Below are 24,027 nucleotides of genomic sequence, written 5' to 3' on the forward strand. Positions count from 1 at the left end.
CCACCCCCTTTCTCTCAACCCCTCTCCCCCAAGCAACCCTCAGTTTGTTTTGCGAGATTAAGAGTCACTTATGGTTTGTCTCCCTCCCAATCCCATCTTGTTTCATTTATTCTTCTCCTACCCCCTTAAGTCCCCATGTTGCATCACCACTTCCTCATATCAGGGAGATCATATGATAGTTGTCTTTCTCCTCTTGACTTATTTCGCTAAGCATGATACGCTCTAGTTCCATCCATGTTGTTGCAAATGGCAAGATTTCATTTCTTTTGATGGCCGCATAGTATTCCATTGTGTATACATACCACATCTTCTTTATCCATTCATCTGTTGATGGACATCTAGGTTCTTTCCATAGTTTGGCTATTGTGGACATTGCTGCTATAAACATTTGGGTGCATGTGCCCCTTCGGATCACTACGTTTGTATCTTTAGGGTAAATACCCAGTAGTGCTATTGCTGGGTCATAGGGTAGTTCTATTTTCAACATTTTGAGGAACCTCCATGTTGTTTTCCAGAGAGGCTGCACCAGCTTGCATTCCCACCAACAGTGTAGGAGGGTTCCCCTTTCTCCACATCCTCGCCAGCGTCTGTCATTTCCTGACTTGTTTATTTTAGCCATTCTGACTGGTGTGAGGCGATATCTCATTGTGGTTTTGATTTGTATTTCCCTGATGCCGAGTGATATGAAGCACTTTTTCATGTGTCTGTTTGCCATCTGGATGTCTTCTTTGCAGAAATGTCTGTTCATGTCCTCTGCCCATTTCTTGATTGGATTATTTGTTCTTTGGGTGTTGAGTTTGCTAAGTTCTTTATAGATTTTGGACACTAGCCCTTTATCTGATATGTCGTTTGCAAAGATCTTCTCCCATTCTGTTGTTGTCTTTTGATTTTGTTAACTGTTTCCTTTGCTGTGCAAAAGCTTTTAATCTTGATAAAATCCCAATAGTTCATTTTTGCCCTTGCTTCCCTTGCCTTTGGCAATGTTCCTAGGAAGATGTTGCTGCGGTTGAGGTCGAAGAGGTTGCTGCCTGTGTTCTCCTCAAGGATTTTGATGGATTCCTTTCTCACATTGAGGTCCTTCATCCATTTTGAGTCTATTTTTGTGTGTGGTGTAAGGAAATGGTCCAATTTCATTTTTCTGCATGTGGCTGTCCAATTTTCCCAACACCATTTATTGAAGAGGCTGTCTTTTTTCCATTGGACATTCTTTCCCTCTTTGTCGAAGATTAGTTGACCATAGAGTTGAGGGTCTATTTCTGGAGCCTCTCAATTTTGATACATACTGACAAATCACCTTCCAGAATTGGTGTGTGTGTGTGTGTGTGTTTGTGTGTGTGTGTGTGTGTGTGTGTGTGTGTATGTTTTAAACACCAATATGGGGTTTAGCCAACAATGCAGGAGATTGCCAGGATCCCACCACATACCTATAGTGGAGATATTTTCTGGTTTATTCCATTAACTTATCGGGAAGCCCTTCTCGAAGAGTATGAAGAAATGACTCTGGCTTTAAAAAGGAGTCATGCTGCGGATTCACGTTTACCCAGAGGTATTTCTAACGGTGGCCTGGGCAAGGTTCTTCCATACTTTTGGATGGTATGAAAGAGAGTTACTTCGCAGATTTGTAACCAGGGTTTGCTGCCTAGACCTCTAAGCTTAGTGTTAGGAAACAAGATTTAGTGTCATATATATATAAAAGGCCTTTTGTAGATACATGAAAGTGGAAAAGCCCAGAATTACCCTTTTTTTGGTCTTAATGGGTCTTTGTTTCTTTTAAAACAGGAAAGATGCGAAGAATAATGAGGTATCCTTTTCTCAAATTAAGTAAGTCTCTGGAGTTATGAGCTTTATTTGAAGACGTTTAATCCCCCAATCTGTTCAGTAACGATCTAGAGAATTTTTGGTGGAATTTGCTGTCCTTTTTTCTAACACATTTGGCCATGATCATCCTGAAGTTCTTGCTAGCTTTGTTTTTCTGCAAGGAACCTGTTTATTTGTCTCCTGAAGCTAGTAGTTTCCTTGCCATGTTCTCCTAAGGCGAGTAAAACCTCACTTCCATATTCTACCAATAAATTTGTATTTTGTGATTGTTAAGGAAAAATAAATGGGTTATCAATATCTAGGAGAGGACCTTGTTGGAAATCACAAAGCCAATCAGTTATATGAGAGGGTCTAGAAGTGAGATTTCCTGATTTACATTTCAGTGGTTTGTAAATAACATTAGAGTGAGCCCTCCCTCCCCCATTTATTACTATGGTTTTTGTTCTTTTGGGAAGATGTTTACTATTATCTCTCGAGTCATGACTGAGTCGGTGTTTCTAATGGATTATTTTTTTCTTTCCCTTTCTATGATGAAGACCTAAAAAGTGAGTAGCTGCTTTAATTTTTTCTAATAACTTGTATTTTTCTGTTTTGAGCATGGACTTTATTGCATGTACAAGAGTCCTAAGCAGTTGTTCTATTTTCTTAGATCCAAGTTAATCAAAGTGGAGAATTTCGAGGCCTACTTTAAGAAACAACAAGCGGACTCCAACTGTGGGTTTGCAGAAGAATATGAAGTACGTGCTTGTAAATAATGTGTTTTTTAACTGCTTTATGTTTCTTCCAAAAGTTGGGAACCCGCCCATTTTTGTTGCAGGGAGAAGCGCTGGGTGAGAGGCGGCCCTCTTGGAGGGGGGAGGAGCTCTTGCATGTCCCCCCCGGGGGTCCCACTGTGGCTGCGTGGGCTGCGAGCCCTTAGATGTACCCTCACTGCTAGTGATTTTTGTGTTTAACCTTGTTGAGAAATGAAGAGTATGCAGAGAGAGGGAGAGAAACTGGGCATTTCTGTCCGGGGGCTGTTCACTGGAGTAGCTGGGAAGCTGTGGGGGCTGGCGTGGGGCACTGTGCGGCCCAGGTTTGATTCCTGAACATCATGAAGAGCTGCGTAAAGAGTTCCCGTGCTTCCATCCTGTTCCGTCCTGTCCAGCGTGCTCTGACCACCCCCACCAGCCCAGAGCCCCTCCCTCAGAATGGTCACACACACTCACACACTCCCTCTCTCCCTGCCCTTCCCTGCCACCCTCCCCACCCTGCCCTGCGCTGCCTCCCTCCCTGCCGCCCTGCTGCTGTCTCTGCCTGCCCATTTGCATCGGCTTCCTGTGGCTACCATAACAAATCACCACAAACTCGTGGCTTAAAACATCAAATTTGTATTCTCTTGTGGTTCTGGAGGCTCTACTAAGTCCAGAGTCAGGTGTCAGCAGACCAGTCCTCCCTCATCTCTCTGGGCGGGGATCCCCTTCCTTGCCTCTTCCCAAGTGAGTGGCTCCAGGTGTTCTGTGGCTTGGGGCTGTGTCTCTGCTCTGTGGCTCCCCCCCCCCCCCCGTCCCTGTGGCTCCCCTCGGGGTGTCCTGGGTGAACACACCTCTTACTAGATTTGGGGCTCCCCTGCAGATTCCGGGATGATCTCACCTCAAGATTCTCAACTTAAATCCATTCTGCAAGACTCTTTTCCAAAAGCAGCTCACATCCACAGGTTGCGGGGATTAGGATGTGGGCCTGCCTTTTTTTGGGGGGCTGCCGTTCAACTGACTGCACGACTCAAAGCACGGCTCAGGACGTAAATTCTGTCTTTGGGTCCCTTTCCCCTGTGGGGTGTTGCCTGTCAGCGACGTCCAGCCTTTATCTAATTCCGCCTCGTTGTAAAGTTAGTGATTTCTGCCTACACCCCGCTCCCAGGTTGTAAGCTCCTTGAAGGCAAGGATTATGTTTTTTCTTTGAGTGGGACCTCTGCATTAGTTTCCACGGGCTGCCGTAACAAAACACCACAGACTGGGTGGCTTCTGACAACAATTATTCTGTCATGGTTCTGGAAATCAGGGGTCCAAAATCAAAGTGTTGGCAATGGAAGCCCCAAGCATTCTTGGTGTGTGGGAGTCTAACTCCTCTGCCTGCCTTCATCTCAGCACACCTGGCTCCCCTCATATGTCTGTATCTTGGTGTCTCTTCTCTTAGAAGGACATCAGTCCTGCTGGATGAAGGGCCCACGCTACTCCAGTATGACCTCATCTTCTTCTTTTTCTTTTTCTTTTTTTTTTTTTTTCTATTAAAGATTTTATTTATTTATTTGACAGACATAGATCACAAATAGGCAGAGAGAGAGGGGGAAGCAGGCTCCCTGCGGAGCAGAGAGCCCGATGCGGGGCTTGATCGCAGGACCCTGAGATCGTGACCTGAGCCAAAAGCAGAAGCTTAACCCACTCAGCCACCCAGGCGCCCCCATGACCTCATCTTCTTTTGATGACCGTGGCAAAGACCGAAGTTCCAAATAAGGCTGCATCATTCCCAGGTCCCAGGGGTCAGAACTTCAGCCTGTCTTTTTGGTGGACACAGTTTAATCCCAAACACCTCTGCACTTCCACCTTGTTCTGTTGTGCTCTGTGCTCGTTGTAACTAACATCTGGGCACTAAACCAACGGACAACTCATTTGTTTTCAGGATCTGAAGCTTGTTGGAATCAGTCTACCTAAATATGCGGCGGAGCTGGCTGAGAATAGAGGAAAAAATCGCTATAATAACGTTCTGCCCTGTAAGTTGTTGTTGTTGTTGTTGTTTTGTCCCCCCATAGGCTCTTCCCTGTTCTTGGTCTCTGGCTGTCAGGCCTCTAACAGTGGAGGGGAATGGGATCAGGGCGCTGGCTCACCACGCCCACGTTCATTCATGAGTCCCCTGTGGGGTGCTAAGCCCTTTATTTAGGCATATTCCACTGAATCCAGCCCTCAGGAGAACCTTATGAAGTAGGTAGTAGAATATTTGGTTTGTAGATGAGAAAATTGAGGCACAGGGTAGCTAGGGGGTTTGCCCAGAGTCGCACAGAGGGTCTTGGCGGGCCAAGGCTATGGTTTCTTTCCGGAAAAGGGCCAGAGTCCCTGCTCTTATCCCCTCTCTCTTAAAGCCCTTCATTCCAGCCTCTGTTGCTCTGGAAAGGAAGGGAGCAGGAAGAGGACGGGAGGAATGCTTTCTGCTTATCCACATACATCTCTGGTGGGCTGATGAGAGCATGCCACAGCTAAATATGACTTGTATTTGAATTCACATATTGGAAAAGTAACAATGTCTGCCTAATGGATGGGGATAGCATCCAGCAAACCAAATGGGGTTTAAAATGAGAGTGATTTATCACATCATCCGTGGAGATGAAATGTAAGCCCTCCTCCACGGAAAGTTCTTTGTGGTCTCTCTCTCGGGTGGGAATTAGGGCACGAAGAACTTATCAATAGATTGCAGCTGTGTTCTGATTTCGCTGTCATTTATAGACTCTGCGGATGATTTTTCCACGAGGACATTTAGAGACATTGTCTTTTTTCTTCGAAGCTGTGTTTTTCTTTTCCGGTCTAAAACATTAACTTCTGCTTAGATTCAGGATTTTTTAGCTTCTGCATTCTTTCTCTTTGTGCCTCTTGCCTTCTGTCCTTGTATTGACAGCAGGTACTGGCCCTTGTTCCAAGAAAAATGCTTTCAAAATCAGGCTGGTGGAATGTGCCTCAGAACGGCCTGTCTACGGTTAACTCAGGATCGTTGGCCTGTTCCTGTGAATGTTGCAGAGATTTTCAGATCCAGAGTTTGGGAGAGTTTTGGGCTGAAACTCGTGTAGGTCACTGAGTTTGGAATTGTCGTGTTATTTTGTCCAGGGGAGGGACACACAGGTGATGCTACTGATTACATTTGAAATTCTAACATTACTTCATTTCTTGAGTTGGGCAAGCTTGTGTGTGCATTTATTTTTGTAGTGTTTAGACGCAACTGATACATGGTGTGTGTATTTTTAAGATGAAAACATAAGGATTTTGTGTTTTAGATCTTCCCACCCATAGTAGTCTTCCACATTCAGCGTATGCCTGAGTTTGGTACTTTTTGTAATGACATTTTTAGGAGAATAGAGAAAGTATGGAGAACATTCCTTCGTGGGAGGAGCACTAGATTTGAATTCCGAGTGTCTTTGACCAGACATTAGTACTTAATCTCACAGACCCTCAGTTTCCTCATTTGTAAAATGGGCACAAAAGCCAGAAGGGCAGTTTTGAGGAATAAATACAATTGCTCAGTGCATCTCTTGGCTTGTGGCACGCACACCAAGGATGCTAATAGCAGTAGGTTGGTGTTGTCTGAGAAGGAGGTCTGGCGCAATGAAGAGCTCGGACCCTCACTGCAGGCTGCCTGGGGGTCGAATCCTGGCTCTGCCAGTGCGTAGCTCTGCTGGGCTTCTGCAGGCAATTGCCTGACTCCTCTGTGCCAGTCACTTGGGCTGACTGTAAGGATCCAGTAGGTCATCTCCATAAAATGCCATGTGTCACACCTTCAGTATGTGAGAGGAGCCCCTGTGTTGCCATTTTGTACTTTTCTCTCTTGTATGTAACTCTCCTCAAATATTTCTAATGAGCACCTTTTTTCTCTCAATGCCACAGATGATACTTCCCGCGTCAAGCTTTCTATCCAGACACACTCAGCTGATGACTACATCAACGCCAACTACATGCCCGTAAGTGGAGAGACGAGCCCAGAGCATGGCTTGTTCGGGGGAAATCTTCGGGGCTCCTCCTTGTGTCTTTGACACTGAATTTGGGTTGCTTCCCATTTTCTAGGGCTACCATTCCAAGAAAGATTTCGTTGCCACACAAGGGCCTTTGCCCAACACTTTGAAAGATTTCTGGCGTATGGTTTGGGAGAAAAATGTATATGCCATTGTTATGTTGACCAAATGTGTTGAACAGGGAAGGGTAAGTGTTTTGTTTTTTACTGAAGTTATTTTAAAATGTATTTTGTTTAATTATTTTAATTTAAATTATTGAATTAAATTAATGCATTCATTTTGACTGTGGTGAAGGCGTATCTTAAGAAGCATTCGTCTTTCTAAAGAAAACACTCCCCCAACCATCAGCACCTCTCCTCTTAGAAACTCATTTTCTGCCTTTTTCTCCTCTAAGAGAAAAGTTTAAAAATATCTTTTTTTAAAAAACGCATTTTATTGTTACCTTCTTTTGTGGATGCATAGCAATGTTCTCTATTCACGAGGTTGCTGCTGGAGTTATAAGTAGTAGGGGTGCGGTCAGCTCCACGCAGAGCTCGTGGGACTGGAGCACAGGGTCATCTCCCTGTTGGGAGTGGGCTCCAGCCCTTTGTGTCTCTAAGCAGCCAGCATCTCATCTGTGAGATGAGGGATTTGACCAACTTGGTGATCAAACATAGCTTTTAACACTGGAACCTCTGCTCTACCCCAGATCTGAGACTCCTCCCCAGATAAATCTCAGCTCTCCCCTCTCCCCCTTTAATATTCTTCATTTCGCTTTAATTTAGCAGATGTTTACCCTGCCCCAAATATGTGTAGGGTGCTGTGCTACGGGCTGGGGATGGGGGAGGGAGAGATAACAGTGAGCCCTAAGAGGTGGTTCCCATTTCACACGGCTCTGGGTATAGAAGCCCGTGTTCTGCCTCACTTCCTTGCATCCAGAGAACAGACTGTCACGCAAACAAAAGAACTTTGCTTATGAATGCAAATAAACTTTATGGTGTGGTGGAGCTCAAGGCCTGCCCTGTGGAACAGTTTCATAAATCAGTGTTAGGCAAATGAAAATGATGTAGCTGAATGAATGGAGAACACATTTGTTGTTTGTCTCAAGTCAGGGGAGAAGTGGATTTACTGGCTCTGGGTGAAAAAGAAAGGGAACCAGTCAGTTTACTCCATGTATGTTATTTCTTTCTTCTAACGGCGCTCCTTTATAATTATTGTGTAGATGGGGAAACTGAGGCTCAGAGATCTTAAGAACTTGCCCACACAGTAGCAGCCGACACCCAGCTGGGAAGAGGCTGAGCTGAGAGCATCCGCTCCATGTCATTGTGTCGGAGTCCTGTGTTCGTTATGGGAGCAGTGGTCTGGAAACTGGGATCTTTTTAAAAAATACAGGTCCGCAGCCAGAGTCAGAAGCCTGGAGGTGGAGTCCGGGCCTCTGTTTTTAGAGCAAAATAGACCTCCCTGGGCTGAGTCAGATAATCGGGTTTGGACGACGGCACCTGCAGTAGAACACACCTCGGAAAGGCGGGGAGGGGGAAGGGAGGAGGGAGAAAGAGTGTGTGTTCGTGTGGGTGTATTAAGTCATTTGTCAAATTAGAGATTCAGATATTCTTGCAGAGCAGATGTTTCCTGATTTTTATTCTGTTTACATCTGCCCACCGATTTATTTAAATCGAAGACCCGGAGTGATTTAATTTGATTCTTTTTATTCGTGTCTGTATTTGTTTTCTAATTAGTGTGGGTCTGAAAGTACTGGGGAAGGTTCTCATTTCTTTTAGCTGCACGGGGTTATGGGTCAGTCTGAGTTTAGTTCGGAGGACAGTCGTGGGCTGGCGGCCGTCGGAGCCGAAGGAAGCCGGCTGGGACTGTGTCCTCAGAGAAGGGACAATGACTGTTCTGCTCTAAATCCATTTTCATGCAGAAATGGGGGCTCAGGGTGGGCCAGATCTTCTGAGTTCTCAGGAGAAGCCGGGAATCTGGAATTTTATGAGAAACGTCCCAATTGTAAAAGAGTTGGCCATAATTGTAAATTAAAAAAACAATCTTGGGAGTCTGACAGAACTCAGCTGAAGGGCCGACCCAGTCTCTGATGCAAGTTTCCAAGAGCCAGTCTTCCTTATGAAGCTGTAGTGATGGCGGACGGTGCGACCTGACTTTTTGAATAAAAATGCAATTTTACTCTAGACCAAATGTGAGGAGTACTGGCCCTCCAAGCAGGCTCAGGATTATGGGGACATAACGGTGGCAATGACATCAGAAGTTGTTCTTCCAGAATGGACCATCAGAGACTTCACGGTGAAAAACGTAAGTAAGAGGCCAAGATGGATAGGCCTCAGAAAAGAAGACCCTACAGTCGTTTGGGGTGATGGTTTTAGGTTGATATTAACCAATATATATACTTTTTGTTATGCATCAGAAAAATACTTTTTCTCTCTTTTCACAGAATGAAAACGATCTGCATACACTCTAAAGCAGCCCTTAGCTTTAACTTTCTTAAGAGAAAGTTCATGTTATTTTTTATTTTTCCCTTTTGAAGTGTAGTTGACATAGAATAGTACGTTAGTTTCAGGTGTACGGCCTAGTGACCCAGTAATTACATACTTTACGTGGTGCCCACTGGGGTAAGTGTAGTCCCCATCTGTCACCATACAACCTTATTACGACATTATTGATTCTAGTCCCTGTGCTGTCCTCTTTGTCCCTGTGACTTACACATTTTGTAAGTGGGAGTTTGTGGGTCTTAGTACCCTTTACCCCTTTCGCCCACCCCTGACCCACTTCCCCTCTGGCAGCCACCAGCTTGTTCTGTTTTTTTCTCAGTCTGGTGTTTTGTTTTGTTTTGTGTTTGTTTTTGTTACTGTATGTTATTCTGGAATGAGGTGAATCTTAAGAACAAGGATCAGCAGCAGCCACTGTTCCTTCCGCTTTCAGGTCACTTGTTTATAGAGTTTTTGTTACAGACTGAGGCCCTTTTGGATTATTTGGTTGCAAATATGACCTCAGGAGTGGCACTTTGCAGTTGGGAGTAGTTTATGAGAGCGGTTACATTAATAAGATTTCTGGGCATATAGACATGGCCTTTCCACCCTCTACCCCCCCAGCTCCCGCCAAAAGTTAGGGAAAAAAAACCCAATTACATGGTGAAGACACTGCAGGAAGTCAGATTATGTGTCCTTTTTTCTTTTCTTAAAAAGATTTTATTTATTTATTTGACCAAGAGCACAAATAGGCAGATTGGCAGGCAGAGGGAGAGGGAGAAGCAGGCTCTCCACTGAGCTGGGAGCCCGATGCAGGACTCGATCCCAGGACCCTGGGATCATGACCTGAGCTGAAGGCAGCCGCTTAAATGACTGAGCCACCCAGGTGCCCTGTGTCCTTTTTTTTAAATAGGGTGTCTAGTAATAGAGGCAATGAAGCCACATTGATATCTTTTGGTGAGTGTGTAAATTGGTATAGCCCTTTGTGGATTATATCAAAAGCATCAAAATGACCATTCTCCTTTGATCTGGTGGTTTAACGTTTGAGAGTCTGTCTTAAAGTAATAATCTGAAATAGAGGACAAGGCTTATTATTCACAAAGAGGAATCTCGGTGTTATTTATAATGGAGGGAAGATTTGGAGCCTGTTCAAATATCTAGCTTTCAGAGAATAATAACTAAACTATAGGTTATCTAGTCAGTGTATCATTATTTAGCTATTAGAAATGATGGCTACATAGACTGTGTAATTACCATGGAGAGATGCGAGATTGCAATTAAGTGAAACACACCGGGAGACAAATATCTATGCCTATTGTGAATATTGCACCAAAGAAAAGCCTGGGAGTAGAGTCAGTGGAGTTAACTTTTATGGGAGGTTGGTGGGTTAGGTTCTGTTTGACAAGAATTATCCCTGAAGATTCCAAAAGTCCTGGAGACAAGGTAGTATATTAAGTATTAATTCTTCACTGAGTGCTGTGTCTCAAAGGAGTTGGCTTCAATTAATATTTCAATTCCTCCCCTGGAGGTGCTGTCAAAGCTGTTATCACACGTTGATGGAGCACGTAGTGGTTGAGAAACCCTCATAATGCACTTATTCTATAGATTTTGCCCATTTTAACCAGACCAGGTTATCCTCAGTTGCTTTCGTGCTTGGGGAGAGGAATCCCCTTGCGGGAGGGGAATCATGGGTGGCTTTGTTCACATTTAAACAAAATTACCACAATGTTATCATCTTTTAACTGAACTCCGATCTTCATTTGGATTTCACATTTTTCCCCAAAAGCCCTTTCCTGTTCCAGGATCGAATGATTCCAGGAGACCACGTAGCATTTAGTAAAATACCACTTTACCCCCTAAGACTCCTTTTTAATTACACAAAGTGCATGAATATATTTTCCTTCTTAAAAATGGGAACACAGCAGATAGAACTAAAAGTTTCTTTGGACTGCCACCCCTAAGCTGAGCACCTGGCCACCCTCTGTAGAGAAAATGCTGAAAAGTCTGACCTCCCCCTACACCTCCCTGTCCACTTGTCTCTCACAGCTGCTTTCCTTCTTTGGATGAATACTTGTGGTTCAGTTTGTGACTGTCCCCTTTGTGTGTATAAGACTTCACAGTACCCTCTCCTCCACTCTGCCTTTTTTCTCTACTCTTTTCCCATATTTTGAACAATGTGAATGCACTGCTTTTGTAATGTATATACATTAAAAAAAAAAAAAAAGAAGCTTCCAAAGGTAGCTCTCATAAAGGAGATGGAAATGCCTAGAGTCCAGATGTAGGTATGAGGCTGAGCTCAGTGCCCAGGGCTGGGCATAATGAGCACAGTTGAATAGGGACAGGAATGGTCCAGCCTGGGTGGAATTCTGATAATAACAGGTGCCTGCCTTTGTCCGTGGTAGGAAACCAGCCCGTGTCATCACTCACTCTGTTACAACAAGATCCACTTTCTATTGTCTGTCTGATGTTGAAATAGATGTGTTTTTTGGTGTGTTGGGGGCGGGGAGTTCCTTTTCTCAAACTCCTGCAATTCTAAATATTTACTTAGTGCTCACTAGCTACCTGCTATGAGACTCTCTGGAAGGCGTGCAGATTGTGAGGCAGCCTGTGCCCCAAAGGTTTCAAGTATCAGAGCCGTATCAGTATAATTCATTTTTGGTGTTTTGGTTGATGACATTCCCAGGTGGGTTCAGGGATGGGCTTCTGGAGGCTCCAAGGAGCTGTAGGTCTAAGACTGTGAGAGCATTACAGGCAGGCACCTGCTGTGGGAAAGGAAGGTCTGAACTCAGGGTCCTAGGAAGAGGCTGCCTCTGAGCTGAGTGTGGGGGAGTCACTTCACTTTTTGGAATCTTAACGGAAGGGTGAGAACCCCTCCTTCTGGAGCATATTGTGGGCTTTGGTGAGCACATCAGAGTGTGGGCAAGCACTTTATCCATTGTTGTAGCAATGTAAAGTTGCAACTTTTACTTGTAACCACTCCTATCTAGCTGCTAGTCAACCATCCCATGCAGCTCGGCATCCCCAGATGGCTCCGTTTCACTAGGTCTTCTCGGATGCTTATCTCTTTCTTGGCTTTTAGATCCAGACAAGTGAGAGTCACCCTCTGCGACAGTTTCATTTCACCTCCTGGCCAGACCATGGCGTTCCCGACACCACGGACCTGCTCATTAACTTTCGGTACCTTGTTCGTGACTACATGAAGCAGAGTCCTCCTGAGTCACCCATTCTGGTCCACTGCAGGTATGCAGACGTGCTCCGTGTGTGACAGATTTCAAGTGCCATCAGACTTTAGAAAAGCAAGGCCCAAGAGGGAACGCAGTAGGCGTTTGCAAATTCAAGAACCGTTTGTATAAAGGACCAGGAACTGGAATGGGGGTTGGCAAACTATATAACCTGTGGACCAGATCTGGTATATTGCCTCTATTTTTTTCTTTTTAAACTACAGTGTACTCTTATTTCTTATTTATAACATTTTCTTATAAAATAGTTCAATTTTACAAAATAGTTCAACCAGCAGTCTAATAAAGTATAAAATGAGGTCTTTTTTTTTTTAATTAGTAAGATCATGAAGTCTCTACTTATCCATCTCCTTCCTACACAGTTAAACATGGTCCTAACATGGATCCGAATCATTCCTTTGCATGCTTTTGTATTTTATTTGATATGTACCTGTGGGTTTTATATAGCTTTTTACTTTTACCAGATTTTATGATACAGGCATCACTCTGCAACCTCCTTTCTTCTTTTAGCATTTTGGTTTGTTACTTAACAAAGTTGGAGCACATAGTTCTAGTTCATTTTATTGATTTATTAATGAATTCTTTTGGGCCTACAAAATCTGTGTATAAATTAATGTATACGGGTCCATCACCACAATGTCTTTGGCTGCCTAGTTTTGTAAATAAAGTTTTATTGGAACAGAACCATGCTCATTTATGTATTATCTATAATTACTTTCATGCTAAAATGGCAGAAAGAGGCCATTTTGTCTGCAAAGCCAAGGATATTTATTATCTGGTCCTTTACAGAAAAAGTTTACCCCCCACCCCCTTCCTTCTTTAGAACAAGAGGACTCTAGCTTTTAAGCTAAAGAAATTAATTTAGGACAGAAGAAGAGAGGGGCTTTGTGGCCCTACGGGGAATAAGTTGATGAAACTTGCCATCCTAGGTTATGGTGGTGACTTGAACGACACTCAGATTTAAGAAGGTCTAGCCAGATGTTTTATTTGTGTCATTTGCCTCCAAATGAACGTTACGGCTGGGGTCCCAGTCCCAAGCTAACGCAGTCCCACTTGCCAGGATTTCAGTAGAGCAGATGTTTAACCATCCTTGGTGTTGATAGCGGGGGAGAGCAAGATATATGTACAAAGGGGGACACTTGAGAGTTTTATGTTCAAGTAACCCATGGTGATGTGCTCATTTCTCTTTCTCTTCAGTGCTGGCGTTGGAAGGACAGGCACATTCATTGCCATCGATCGTCTTATCTACCAGATAGAGAATGAGAACATGGTGGATGTATATGGGATTGTGTATGACCTTCGAATGCACAGGCCCTTAATGGTGCAAACAGAGGTGAGGCCAAGCTCTGTGTTTGGCAGGTTGCCTTTCCAATCTGTTTTTAGAAGGTTGCATCATATCACATTCTTGAGTTAAGACATTTCACCTTCTTCATCTTTCTGGCTCTGGGCTGTGAGGCATTCTTTAAGATCCTTAACTGATGTGTGATTGAATGACTTGATATAGTGAGATAGTGGTAACTGATATCAGCAATGAAACTGTACAAACCAAGATAACGTCAGGATTCCCTACCTTGCAGCTACTGACTCATCACATAATCTGAACTTTGGCTTCTGGGTTGTAAACTCATAAAACTGGTATTATCACACTTTGTTCCTAAGAAGGTCTGACCATCCTTAAAATGAGCTCCTGAATGGACTCATCAGATGTTAATGATGTGAATGAAATGGATGTTGCTGCATTCATACCACTGTGTATCCTCACCCAGCCAAGGAAATATTATACAACGGCAATTATCATAGCTACAGGGGGGTGGCTGGCCAATTGAGAAGATGAATGCTTAATATCTACAATGTCAGTTGGGTAAGACCGTTAGATGTGGCTTTCCCTGAGATGTTCCTGATAAACATTGTTTTCCCTGAGATGTTCCTGATAAACATTGTTTTCCCATAATGGGAAATCGCCTTCCTTGATGCTGTAGGGGTGGAACACGTCTTGACTGGGATGAGAGCAGAATATTAATTTTGTATCAGGCTGTCGCCCCGTACCAATTTAGAACTCCATGAATATGTGCTGTGTTTCTGATTCTAGCAGGGAATATTCTGGAGGCCTGGGTACATTGTGTGCTTTGGGGTGAGCGGCATGGTTGTGGTACAAAGAGTGGAATTCACCTCTGTGTTGTGCAGAAGAGAGCTTTTCTTTTTTCTGCTATACTTACATAGAGTAGGACTCAGTCTTTTATCCCCTTTTGAGAAACCCAGAAATCTTACACCTGCCTACAAAGTCTTTTCTTGTTTGTTTTCTTTTATAGTTTGAAAGTAATGTAAATGTGTTTATTTAAAAAAATTTTTTATTTTATTTTTAAAAAATTTTTGAGAGAGAGCACACTTGCATGAGCAGGTGTGGTGGGAGTGGGGGGAAGGGGTAGAGAGAGATTTTTTTTTTTTTTGCAGTGTAAGGAATGTTTGTTTTGTTTTTTATTTTTTTTTAAAAATTATTTTTATTAACATATAATGTATTAGTTGCCCCAGGGGTACAAGTTTGTGAATCATCAGGCTTACACACTTCATAGCACTCACCATAGAACATACCCTCCCCAATGTCCGTAACCCAGCCACCCTCTCCACACCCCCCTACCCCTCAGCAACCCTCAGTTTGTTTTGTGAGATTAAGAGTCTCTTATGGTTTGTTTCCTTCTCGATCTCATCTTGTTTCATTTTTTCCTTCCCTACCACCCAAATCCCCCACCCTGCTTCTCAAATTTCTCATATCAGGGAGATCATATGATAATTGTCTTTCTCTGATTGACTTATTTCACTCAGCATAATACCATCTAGTTCCATCCTAGTTGTTGCAAATGGCAAGATTTCATTTCTTTTGATGGCTGCATAATATTCCTGTGTGTGTGTGTGTGTGTGTGTGTGTGTGTGTGTGTGTATCACATCTTCTTTATCCATTCATCTGTTGATGGACATCTAGGTTCTTTCCATAGTTTGGCTATTGTGGACATTGCTGCTATAAACATTTGGGTGCACGTGCCCCTTCAGATCACTACATTTGTATCTTTAGGGTAAATACCCAGTAGTGCATTGCTGGGTCACAGGGTAGCTCTATTTTCAACTTTTTGAGGAACCTCCATGCTGTTTTCCAGAGTGACTGCACCAGCTTGCATTCCCACCAACAGTGTAGGAGGGTTCCCCTTTTTCTGCATTGGTAGAGAGAGAATCTTAACCAGGCTCTGTACCCCCAGTGTGGAGCCCCATATGGGGCTGAGATCATGACCTGAGCCGAAATCAAGAGTCAGATGCTTGACAGACTGAGGCCCCCAGGCACCCTGTAAACTTGTTATCTTAAAACAACTGACAGGGGCGCCTGGGTGGCTCAGTGGGTTAAGCCGCTGCCTTCGGCTCAGGTCATGATCTCAGGGTCCTGGGATCGAGTCCCGCATCGGGCTCTCTGCTCAGCAGGGAGCCTGCTTCCCTCTCTCTCTCTCTGCCTGCCTCTCCGACTACTTGTGATTTCTCTCTGTCAAATAAAGAAATAAAATCTTAAAAAAAAAAAAAATCTGACAGAACAGGATTATGTTTCTCTATTACTTTTTCTTCCCCAATCCCGCTCCCTAGAGATAGCCAATGCTTACGGTTTGTATATATCATTACAGGTTTCTTTATGTACATCTGTAGAAAAACATGTACACACACACATACATAGTATCTTTTTTTTTCTTCTGGCTATTGCTTTTTATAAACTGAGTACAGTTGACATGCAATGTTATTTAGTACATTTAGTACATTAGGGGTACAACATAGCGATTCAACGAGTCTATATGTAATGTTATTCCCACCGCAAGTGTAGCTACCATCTGTTACCGTACAACGTTATTACAATATCACTGATTCGATTCTCTATGCTATACCTTTTACCCTCTTGGCTTATTCATCCCGTAACTGGAAGCCTGTACCTCCCACTGCCCTTCCCCCATGTTGCCCATCCCCTGTCTCCCTCCCTTCTGGCAATCAGCAGTTCTCTGTATTTGTGGGTTGGTTTCTGTTTTTCATTTGTTTGTTTCGATTTTTAGATTCTATGTTTAAGTGAAATCTAATGATATTTGTCTTTCTCTGTCCATCTTATTTCACTTAACATAATACCCTGTAGATCTGTCCATGTTGTCACAAATGGCAAGATTTCACTCTTTTTTATGGCTGAGTAATACTTCATTGTCGATCTATACCACATCTTCTTTATCCATTCATCTATCAGTGGATGCTTAGGTTGCTTCCATATCTAGGCTACTGTGAATAATATTACAATAAACATGGGGTTGCATCTACCTTTTTCAGTGAGTGCTTTTGTCTTCTTTGGGTAAATATCGAGTAGTGGAATTATTGGGTTGTAATGGTATATCTCTTTTTAATTTTTTTGAGGAAACTCCATACTGTTTTTTCACAGAGACTGTGCCAATTTACATTCCCACCAATAGTGCAAGAGTGTTCCCTTTTCTTGGCGTCCTTTTTGTTTTTTGTCCTTTTTTCCTGCCATTTTGACAGGTGAGAGGTGATACCTTATTGTGGTTTGGATTTGCATTTCCCTGATGTTGAGTGATATTGAGCATCTTTTCATGTGTCTGTTGGCCATCTGTATATCTTCTTTGGAAAAATGTCTATTCAGGTCCTCTGCCCAATTTCTAATCAGATTTTTTTTTTTGATGTTGAATTGTATAGGTTCTTTACATATTTTAGATATTAACTCATAGAGTATTTTTAAAAAATTGAATCCTATTTTATATATAATACTACACTGTAATTTTTTTCTTTTATAGCATCATGGATCTTTCTGTCAGCATATACCCCTTCTTCCTCTTTCTTTTTAATGGCTACAGATTCTGACAAGCTTGCCTGAGGTTGTCCCCACTGAACTCTACCCTGCTTATCCCCCTTTAACACATTCCTTCTGTTGAGAATCACAATTTACTCCTTATACAGTACATGCTCGCTAACCAAGTAATTCTTGCTGGACTTTTTCTTGTTTGAGTGTATATGTGCCTTATTTCTTCCACATTCCTTTTTTGCTCTTCCCCAAGATTCTGGGACTCCTCCTTAGGGACGGGAGGTGTGGGGAGTGTGTCCCTCTGGTTAAGAATGATTGATGATGAGAATCTTGCTATCTATGGTTTCAGATTTTACCAGAATGTGGCAGCTTCTTGATAAACGTGAACTTGAAGTGTTCACTGGGTGTGTGGCGGGGTGGTTGGTGGGTTTGGGGGAGTGGTGGTAATCTGAAAATAGCCTTGGTTGCTAATACTCTCTGGGACCTCTATGCTCATTGGCTTTCTCTTTTTACTTTTCTACAGGACCAGTATGTTTTCCTCAACCAGTGTGTTCTGGATATTATCAGATCCCAGAAGGACTCAAAAGTAGATCTCATCTACCAGAACACAACCGCAATGACAATCTATGAAAACCTTGCTCCCGTGACTGCGTTTGGAAAGACAAATGGTTATATTGCCTAATCCCAAAGTCAGACCTTTCTGGAGTTACCTGGACCGTCACACCCACAGCAAAGGAAAATGCCCCGATGTGGACATGTTTTTATATGTCTAATATCTTAATTCTTTGTTCTGTTTCGTTAGAACTAATTTGAGGGTGTGAGGCTGCACAGGGCAGATGAGAAGTTGGGGCTGACAGGGGCTGTGGATGGGTGGTGAGCTAATCTACTACATTCCTGATCACCAATGGGATGAGTTCACTTTTTGTTTTTTTTTAAAATTTTTCTTAAGAATTATGGAACACCAGGAAAAGTGAGCTATGACTTTTTTTTTTCTTTTTCAAAACAGATTCTTTTTAAAAAAGACTATTTTATATGATTCACATGCTAAAGCCAGGATTGTGTTGGGTTGAATATATTTTAAGTATCAGAGGTCTATTTTTACCTACTGTATCTTGGAATCTAGCTGATGGAAAATACATAATTGTGGATGATTATCATGTAGGGAGGGGTACGTGGTGCCTCTCCTGCCTGGGTTTTCTATTTGAACATGTGCCTTTTCTGAATTATGCTTCCACAGGCAAAACTCAGTAGATATCTCTATTTTTGTATTGAATCTCATAATTGGAATATACGGAATATTTAAACAGTAGTTTAGTATCCGAGGTTCAGCCTTCTCAGTAACATTCCTGTTCTCATTTGACTAGAGGAGGCCTCCCCCTCCCCCTTCACCTCCCCCCTGTTTTGTGCTCTATTCTTTCTTCCCTTTTCCCTCCCACTTTTCCCCAAAGACACTTCTGTTGGCCACATTTTCAGCCCATTGGTTGAGTGAGAGGGGAAACCAGGTATCACCTTGAGAATTTGTGGGGTGGGGTTAGGGGAGGGAAGCAGAGGAACCCTACAGTGACATGATCTCCTTTTCTTGTCCCTGTTTTATCCTTTTTCTTGTTTCTGTATTTGGTAAGAAGGATTATTTAAAGGTGCAATATGTGATTTAGTGATTCATGATGCTCTAGGTTTTTAGTAATGTTTTACTCAGGTTGGCATTTTATGTGTGTCTGTGTGTCTGTGTATATGTGTGTGTGTGTGTGTGTGTGTTTAAAAGCGTGGCAATCTGTGAACACTTCAGTGTGAAAACAGTGTCTGACTAATCCCTCCTCCCTCAAAGTCCACTGGCTTTAGTCTATCTGCAGTGACACACATCCATATCTACTGTATATATATATACTAAACTCTTAAAACAGTCATTCCTTTGAATTGAGGTGTACAAAGTTTGAATTTGTATCAAAGATGTAATTATTTTTAAAACCTCTTTTCACTATACTGCTGCTGTAATTACTTTGATTTTTTTAAAAATGTAGATTAATTTTTTTTTTTTTTTTTTTTTGGGCTTCAGGTGTTGTAGCCACCAAGAATTTCAGAATTTATGTGGATCTATTTTATTGGTACATAATCTGTAAACTTCTCAAGGCATTAACATGAAAGGATTTGTTTCTTTTTATTTTATATTGTGGCTCAGGTTATATTTGGAAGAAGTTTTGGGTTTCTCCTCCTATAGGCAATGAAGTATATAAGGTCTTATGAAGGAATTGCCAGGTTCCTGGAATCCTGTGGCTGTTTTCCACAGTAATAAATCCTGCTGTAAACTTAGGACAATTGTGTCCGAGTGAAAACAGGGGCGGGGTCTTCTCCGAGTGCCCTGGTCACCATTGACCTGGGGGAGCCCGTCTCCTGCCCCTGCCATGTTCCTCACTCTGCTGGCACTTTGAGAGCTGACTGGACATGTTAGTGGGTCATGAAGGGTGAACCACAACTGAACGCCCTTGATTCAGTTCCGAGGTTTAGCGCTTGTACGTCTTTTGTCCCCCTTTTCCCTTTGAGGTACTGAAAGGATTAAAAGGAGAGGTGGAGAAGGTGTCGCGTTTGGGGAGAACTTCCTTCCCACCGAGAAATTGCACTTTTTGCCAAATCCTTTGCTTTCTTTCATGGCAAGCAGTTCATTTAGCATCAGGCCCTTAAAGGAATGGGTGGTACGGGCCTGGACGGGCCCTCTGGACTCTGTTTCAGGGGGGCCTTCAGCTCTTGAGGTCTGCATCAGGGAAGCCATGCCGTCCCAGGCTGCTGAGTGATGTCGGGTTTGGGCAGATGGCTTCCAAACCTTCACACTGGTCTGCCCCTCGGTGCACCCAGATCTTGGAGAGATCCTTGACCCCATCGAGAGGCTCTTGCCTGGGCAGAAATTCTGTTGGCCACACCCCTCTCCACTTCAGTTGTCAGAAAGCCACTGGGATGGGTGTTTAGGTGTCAAGTCCCTTTAAAAGTCTAAAAATCCCTTTAAAAGGTTAAAGCAACAGTAACTGTAAACCTATTGTATAAAAAACACACAAAACACCCAGAAATCCTCCTCCCTTCTGCCCGATATGGGTTTGGGAAACAGGCAGCTGCCCCAGCAAGCCACTCTCAAATCCTGGGAAGAAGGCTTGTGGTCTAGAGGTCTGGATTCCACTTGGCAGGTCACATGAAGGTCACGATGCTTCTTTGCATCCTGAAGAGGACTGGGTTTGGGGCTGGTGGGGTCGTGAGGGTATTTATAGCACAGTGTTTGAAAAGGGAAGAAAATTGTGTAAATATAAAGAACACATGGGCTGGAGGTTGGCCATAGGAAACAGAAGGTGCTTTTGAGCTCCTGTGCCAAAGCCTCCCAGGAATAGCGAACTAAAATCTGAGGAATCTAGTGGAATCGCGGAGAGGGTGTGATCATCCCTGCTTCAGTATTTGCCAGTTGCACACAGAAAAACAGCCAGGATGGGGTTAGTTATCAGTGAAAGATTGGTGGTCAGTTGGTTGGGGGCATTTGGGTCATTGGTACCTTCTCCCAAGAGCAAGGACATTTGCCCCCAAAGGCAAACCTAGTGACACAGGGACCAGTGGAAAATGACATTTGGGGGTCTGTTTCCCGTGGGCACGTGGCGACCTCTGGCTGGACTTCGGCACATTTAACTGCACTGGATTTGGGCTTCACGGAGTCAGAGGCTCCTGGGGGATGGGGGCCAATTATGCAGCCGATCCGTGTTTGCTTTTCACCCGAGATGATGTAAAAGCCTGGTTTTCTTTTGCAGCGCTGGGGTGTGCTTATTGAGCTAAATGAGTCTTGGTGACTGATGTTGATTTGCCTCAAAAGTCCAAGTTCTGAGTTTTCAGACTGTGTAGCCGTCAAGTGTTCGACATACTGTAGCTTTTCTCTCTTGGGGGCACATATGAACAGGATGTGTTGATATGGACTCTAAAACTGTAATTTTCTTGTAACTATTTTGGAATGATGCATATTTCTAATGTTTGTTATACTTGTACAGAGTATTGCTGTTGGTTGCTTTTTTTTTTTTAAAGGAAAAAAATGGCCTGAAAATTTTTTTTAAAAAGACTCACAAATACCAAATATAAAAAATGTCAACACGCTGTGCCTTTGTTTCTTCCCCCCACCCCCACTTTTTTACTTTGTGTGCACACCAGTTCATTTACGAAGCAGTGTCCTAGCCAGCCTGCAACTTGAGGCATCCTTAACTCCAACATGGGGTCCTTTTGGATTTTCTACCTAGTGTTTGTTTCCGGACTGCCACAACAAAGTGCCGCAGACCAGGGGTCTGAAACAGCAGAGACTCACTGTCACACTAGTCTGGGGGCCTGAAGTCCAAAGTGCTGCCAGCTGGTTTCTTCTGAGGCCTCTCTCCTTGGCTTGCAGGTGGCTACCATCTCCCTTTGTCCTCACACGATCTTCCCTCTGTGTGGGTCTGTGTCCTCACCTCTTTCTATCAGGACACCAGCCATAAAGAGTTAAGGCCCCCCAATGACTTAATATTTACTATACTCACCTCTCCTTTTTTTTTTTTAAATAAAAAATCTCATTATTTAAAATTTTTTTATTAAATTTTATTTTACTGTACATCATTAGTTTTTGATGTAGTGTTCCATGATTCATTGTTTACTTAGTACATCCAGGGCTCCCTGCAGTCCGTGCCCTCCTTAGTACCCATCACGGGGCTGACTTATTTTCCCACCCCTCTCCCCTCTGAAACCCTCAGTTTGTTTCTTGGAGTCCATAGTCTTTCATGGTTTGTCTTCCTCTCCGATTTCCCCCCTTCATTGAAGACCATATCTCCAAATACATTCTGAAGTACTGGGCTTAGAAGTTTAACATATGAACTCTGGGGAGACATAACTCAGCCCAAAACACACATCCAGGGAGACTACGTGAAGAGGAGACTTGGAAGAAGTGAGTGTGCCTCTAAGATGTGGCTGAATGTGTGCTCAGAGGGTCGGACACCCTACTTCTGCCACTCAGTGGTAGCACGCATGCCATAGGCAAGTCCCCAGGAGTTTCTGAGAATGTTTCGGTGATGATCTGGGGAGTCCCAGAATTGCTGGGATACTGTAGCAATGTGGACAGTTTTTATTTCCCGGGTCTGCTACGCACCAACCACTACACCTCAGTGGCCGAGGGTTCCACTATGAACAAAAGGGGCAAAAACCTTTGCCCTCATGAAGCTTACATTCTGAGAGGGGAAACAGAACCAATAAGGTAAGTAAATAAAATCTTTAGTGTGTTAGGTGGTCAAAATAGAAAGAAAACAGCATTTCATGCTCTGATGCACCAAGTCGTAGCTTTCACACGATCATAAGCAGGTACACACCTGTGCCAAGGAGAAAGCTTGCGCGGTGGCCACGCATTGGCCACCTGCTGCGGGTGCTCTGCCCATGCTCTGGCCACGCGCTGGCCACAGGCTCACCATGCGCTGGAGCTTGTGGGGAGGAGGCTAGAGCCCGCTCAGAACACCTCGGTGCTCACTGGGCAGGCCGGCCGCGGGAGAAGCAGGAACGAAGGCAGCAGAGGTGGTCGGTGAGCAGGGGGCGGCGCCCTGGTGGCGCAAACACAGAAGGAACCCAGGACATGCCCAGGAGGTTGACAGGCATCGGTAAGAGGGGTTCCAGGAGAAGGTAGGCTGGAGGTTTCTGAGCCGAGTCTCCAGTGGAATTTTGGCAGGAGGAGGTGGGGGTCCTTGGGGCGTGAAAGCACCGGCGTTACTTGGGGAAGGTGTGTCCGTGTGTCCGTGTGTCCGGGAGGCCGGGAGATCGGGTGAGCGCGGGAGGGTGAGCGCACCTGGCGGCGCTGAGGCAGCCTGGAGGGCAAGAGCTCCGGGACTCTGGTTGCCTGAGGCTGTCTCACTGCCAAGACACTGCTCCAGGCGTGTGTGCGTGTGTGTGTGCGTGCGTGTGCGCAGACGTAGACATTATACGCAAGTAACCACATGCATGGGACGCGTGACCGACTCAGTCTGTTAAGTGTCTGCCTTCTGCTCGGGTCATGATCCTGGGGTCCTGGGATAGAGTCCCACATCCGGCTCCCTGCTCTGCAGAGCCTCTGTCTGCCCCTCCCCCTGCTTGTGCACGCTCTCTCCCTCTCTGACAAATAAAAAAGTAAAATCTTAAAAAAAAAAAGTAACCCCATTCGCACACAGGCCCGCAACTTACCTTCACTATCTTCTCTGGATGTAAACGGCGTGGTGGTCACACAGCGTCACATGGGCTAGAGGGGAGGGCCCCATCAGATACCTGGCAGATTAATGGGACTGAAGTCCTGCAAATGCGAGTCAGAGGTAGAATTTACCGCACGGAAAGGGGCACACGCAGTCCTTGCAGTGGGAGACAGAGTTCCCCCATCTGACCCCCCCTCCCCCAACACGGGGTCCACAGCCTAGTTCTCAGCCCTAGTTGGTACTGAGGGGGATTCTCCCAGCACCTTGCCTTGCCCATGATGTGTGCTCTCTGTCTGTCCCTCACTCCCCATGCTCCTCACCTCTCCCAGCTATCTGGGGACTTACTGCTGCACACCGGCAGGCTTGTCAAGTGCAACAAAACCACGGACAGTTCCAGCACGTTCCTGAGCTGTTTACGGACGAACACTTTGTGAATGTGGGTCAGTTTTCCAGGCATGGTACCCCTGGTGTGTCCAGGTCTGCCCGAGGCCGTGGCTGTAATTACTTTTCTCATTAGGCAAAGAACACAGATCTGGAGTGTATTATAATTTAATTATTACTGGTTGAGGCTAGAAAGCATTTTGCCTTAAGAAAAGATGCTTCTGGGTGGATGTACGTGGAGCTAAAGAATTGTGCAGGTCCCAGTTTGGAAGCCTGAGCTTTAGGTCTTCCCCTCCCCAAACGGACTGGAAATCACAGACCTTCTGCTTTTGATGTGCTTCAGGTGGCAGAAAACTGTTATGCCTGGAGT

The 24,027-nt window shown here is 44.2% G+C and overlaps 1 protein-coding gene across 2 annotated transcripts in view; it reads left to right on the forward strand.

Annotated features, from left to right (window-relative positions):
- PTPRJ (protein tyrosine phosphatase receptor type J) overlaps positions 1-20,292 on the forward strand; it is a 162,711-nt gene extending 142,419 nt beyond the window's left edge. The window contains exons 15-24 of one of the 2 annotated variants that reach the window (XM_032360302.1): positions 1,780-1,821; positions 2,355-2,363; positions 2,468-2,555; positions 4,477-4,567; positions 6,444-6,517; positions 6,621-6,755; positions 8,732-8,851; positions 12,104-12,264; positions 13,461-13,596; positions 17,612-20,292. In XM_032360302.1, the coding sequence (XP_032216193.1) occupies positions 1,780-1,821; positions 2,355-2,363; positions 2,468-2,555; positions 4,477-4,567; positions 6,444-6,517; positions 6,621-6,755; positions 8,732-8,851; positions 12,104-12,264; positions 13,461-13,596; positions 17,612-17,770 (1,015 nt within the window). In that variant the 3' untranslated portion in view covers positions 17,771-20,292. The remainder of the gene's footprint in view (positions 1-1,779; positions 1,822-2,354; positions 2,364-2,467; positions 2,556-4,476; positions 4,568-6,443; positions 6,518-6,620; positions 6,756-8,731; positions 8,852-12,103; positions 12,265-13,460; positions 13,597-17,611) is intronic. The other variant, XM_032360303.1, reaches the window with a different exon arrangement.
- The last annotated feature ends 3,735 nt before the right edge of the window (positions 20,293-24,027 follow it).

The sequence above is a fragment of the Mustela erminea genome, chromosome 9 (assembly GCF_009829155.1).
Source record: "Mustela erminea isolate mMusErm1 chromosome 9, mMusErm1.Pri, whole genome shotgun sequence".
In the NCBI taxonomy this organism is placed as follows: Eukaryota; Metazoa; Chordata; class Mammalia; order Carnivora; family Mustelidae; genus Mustela; species Mustela erminea.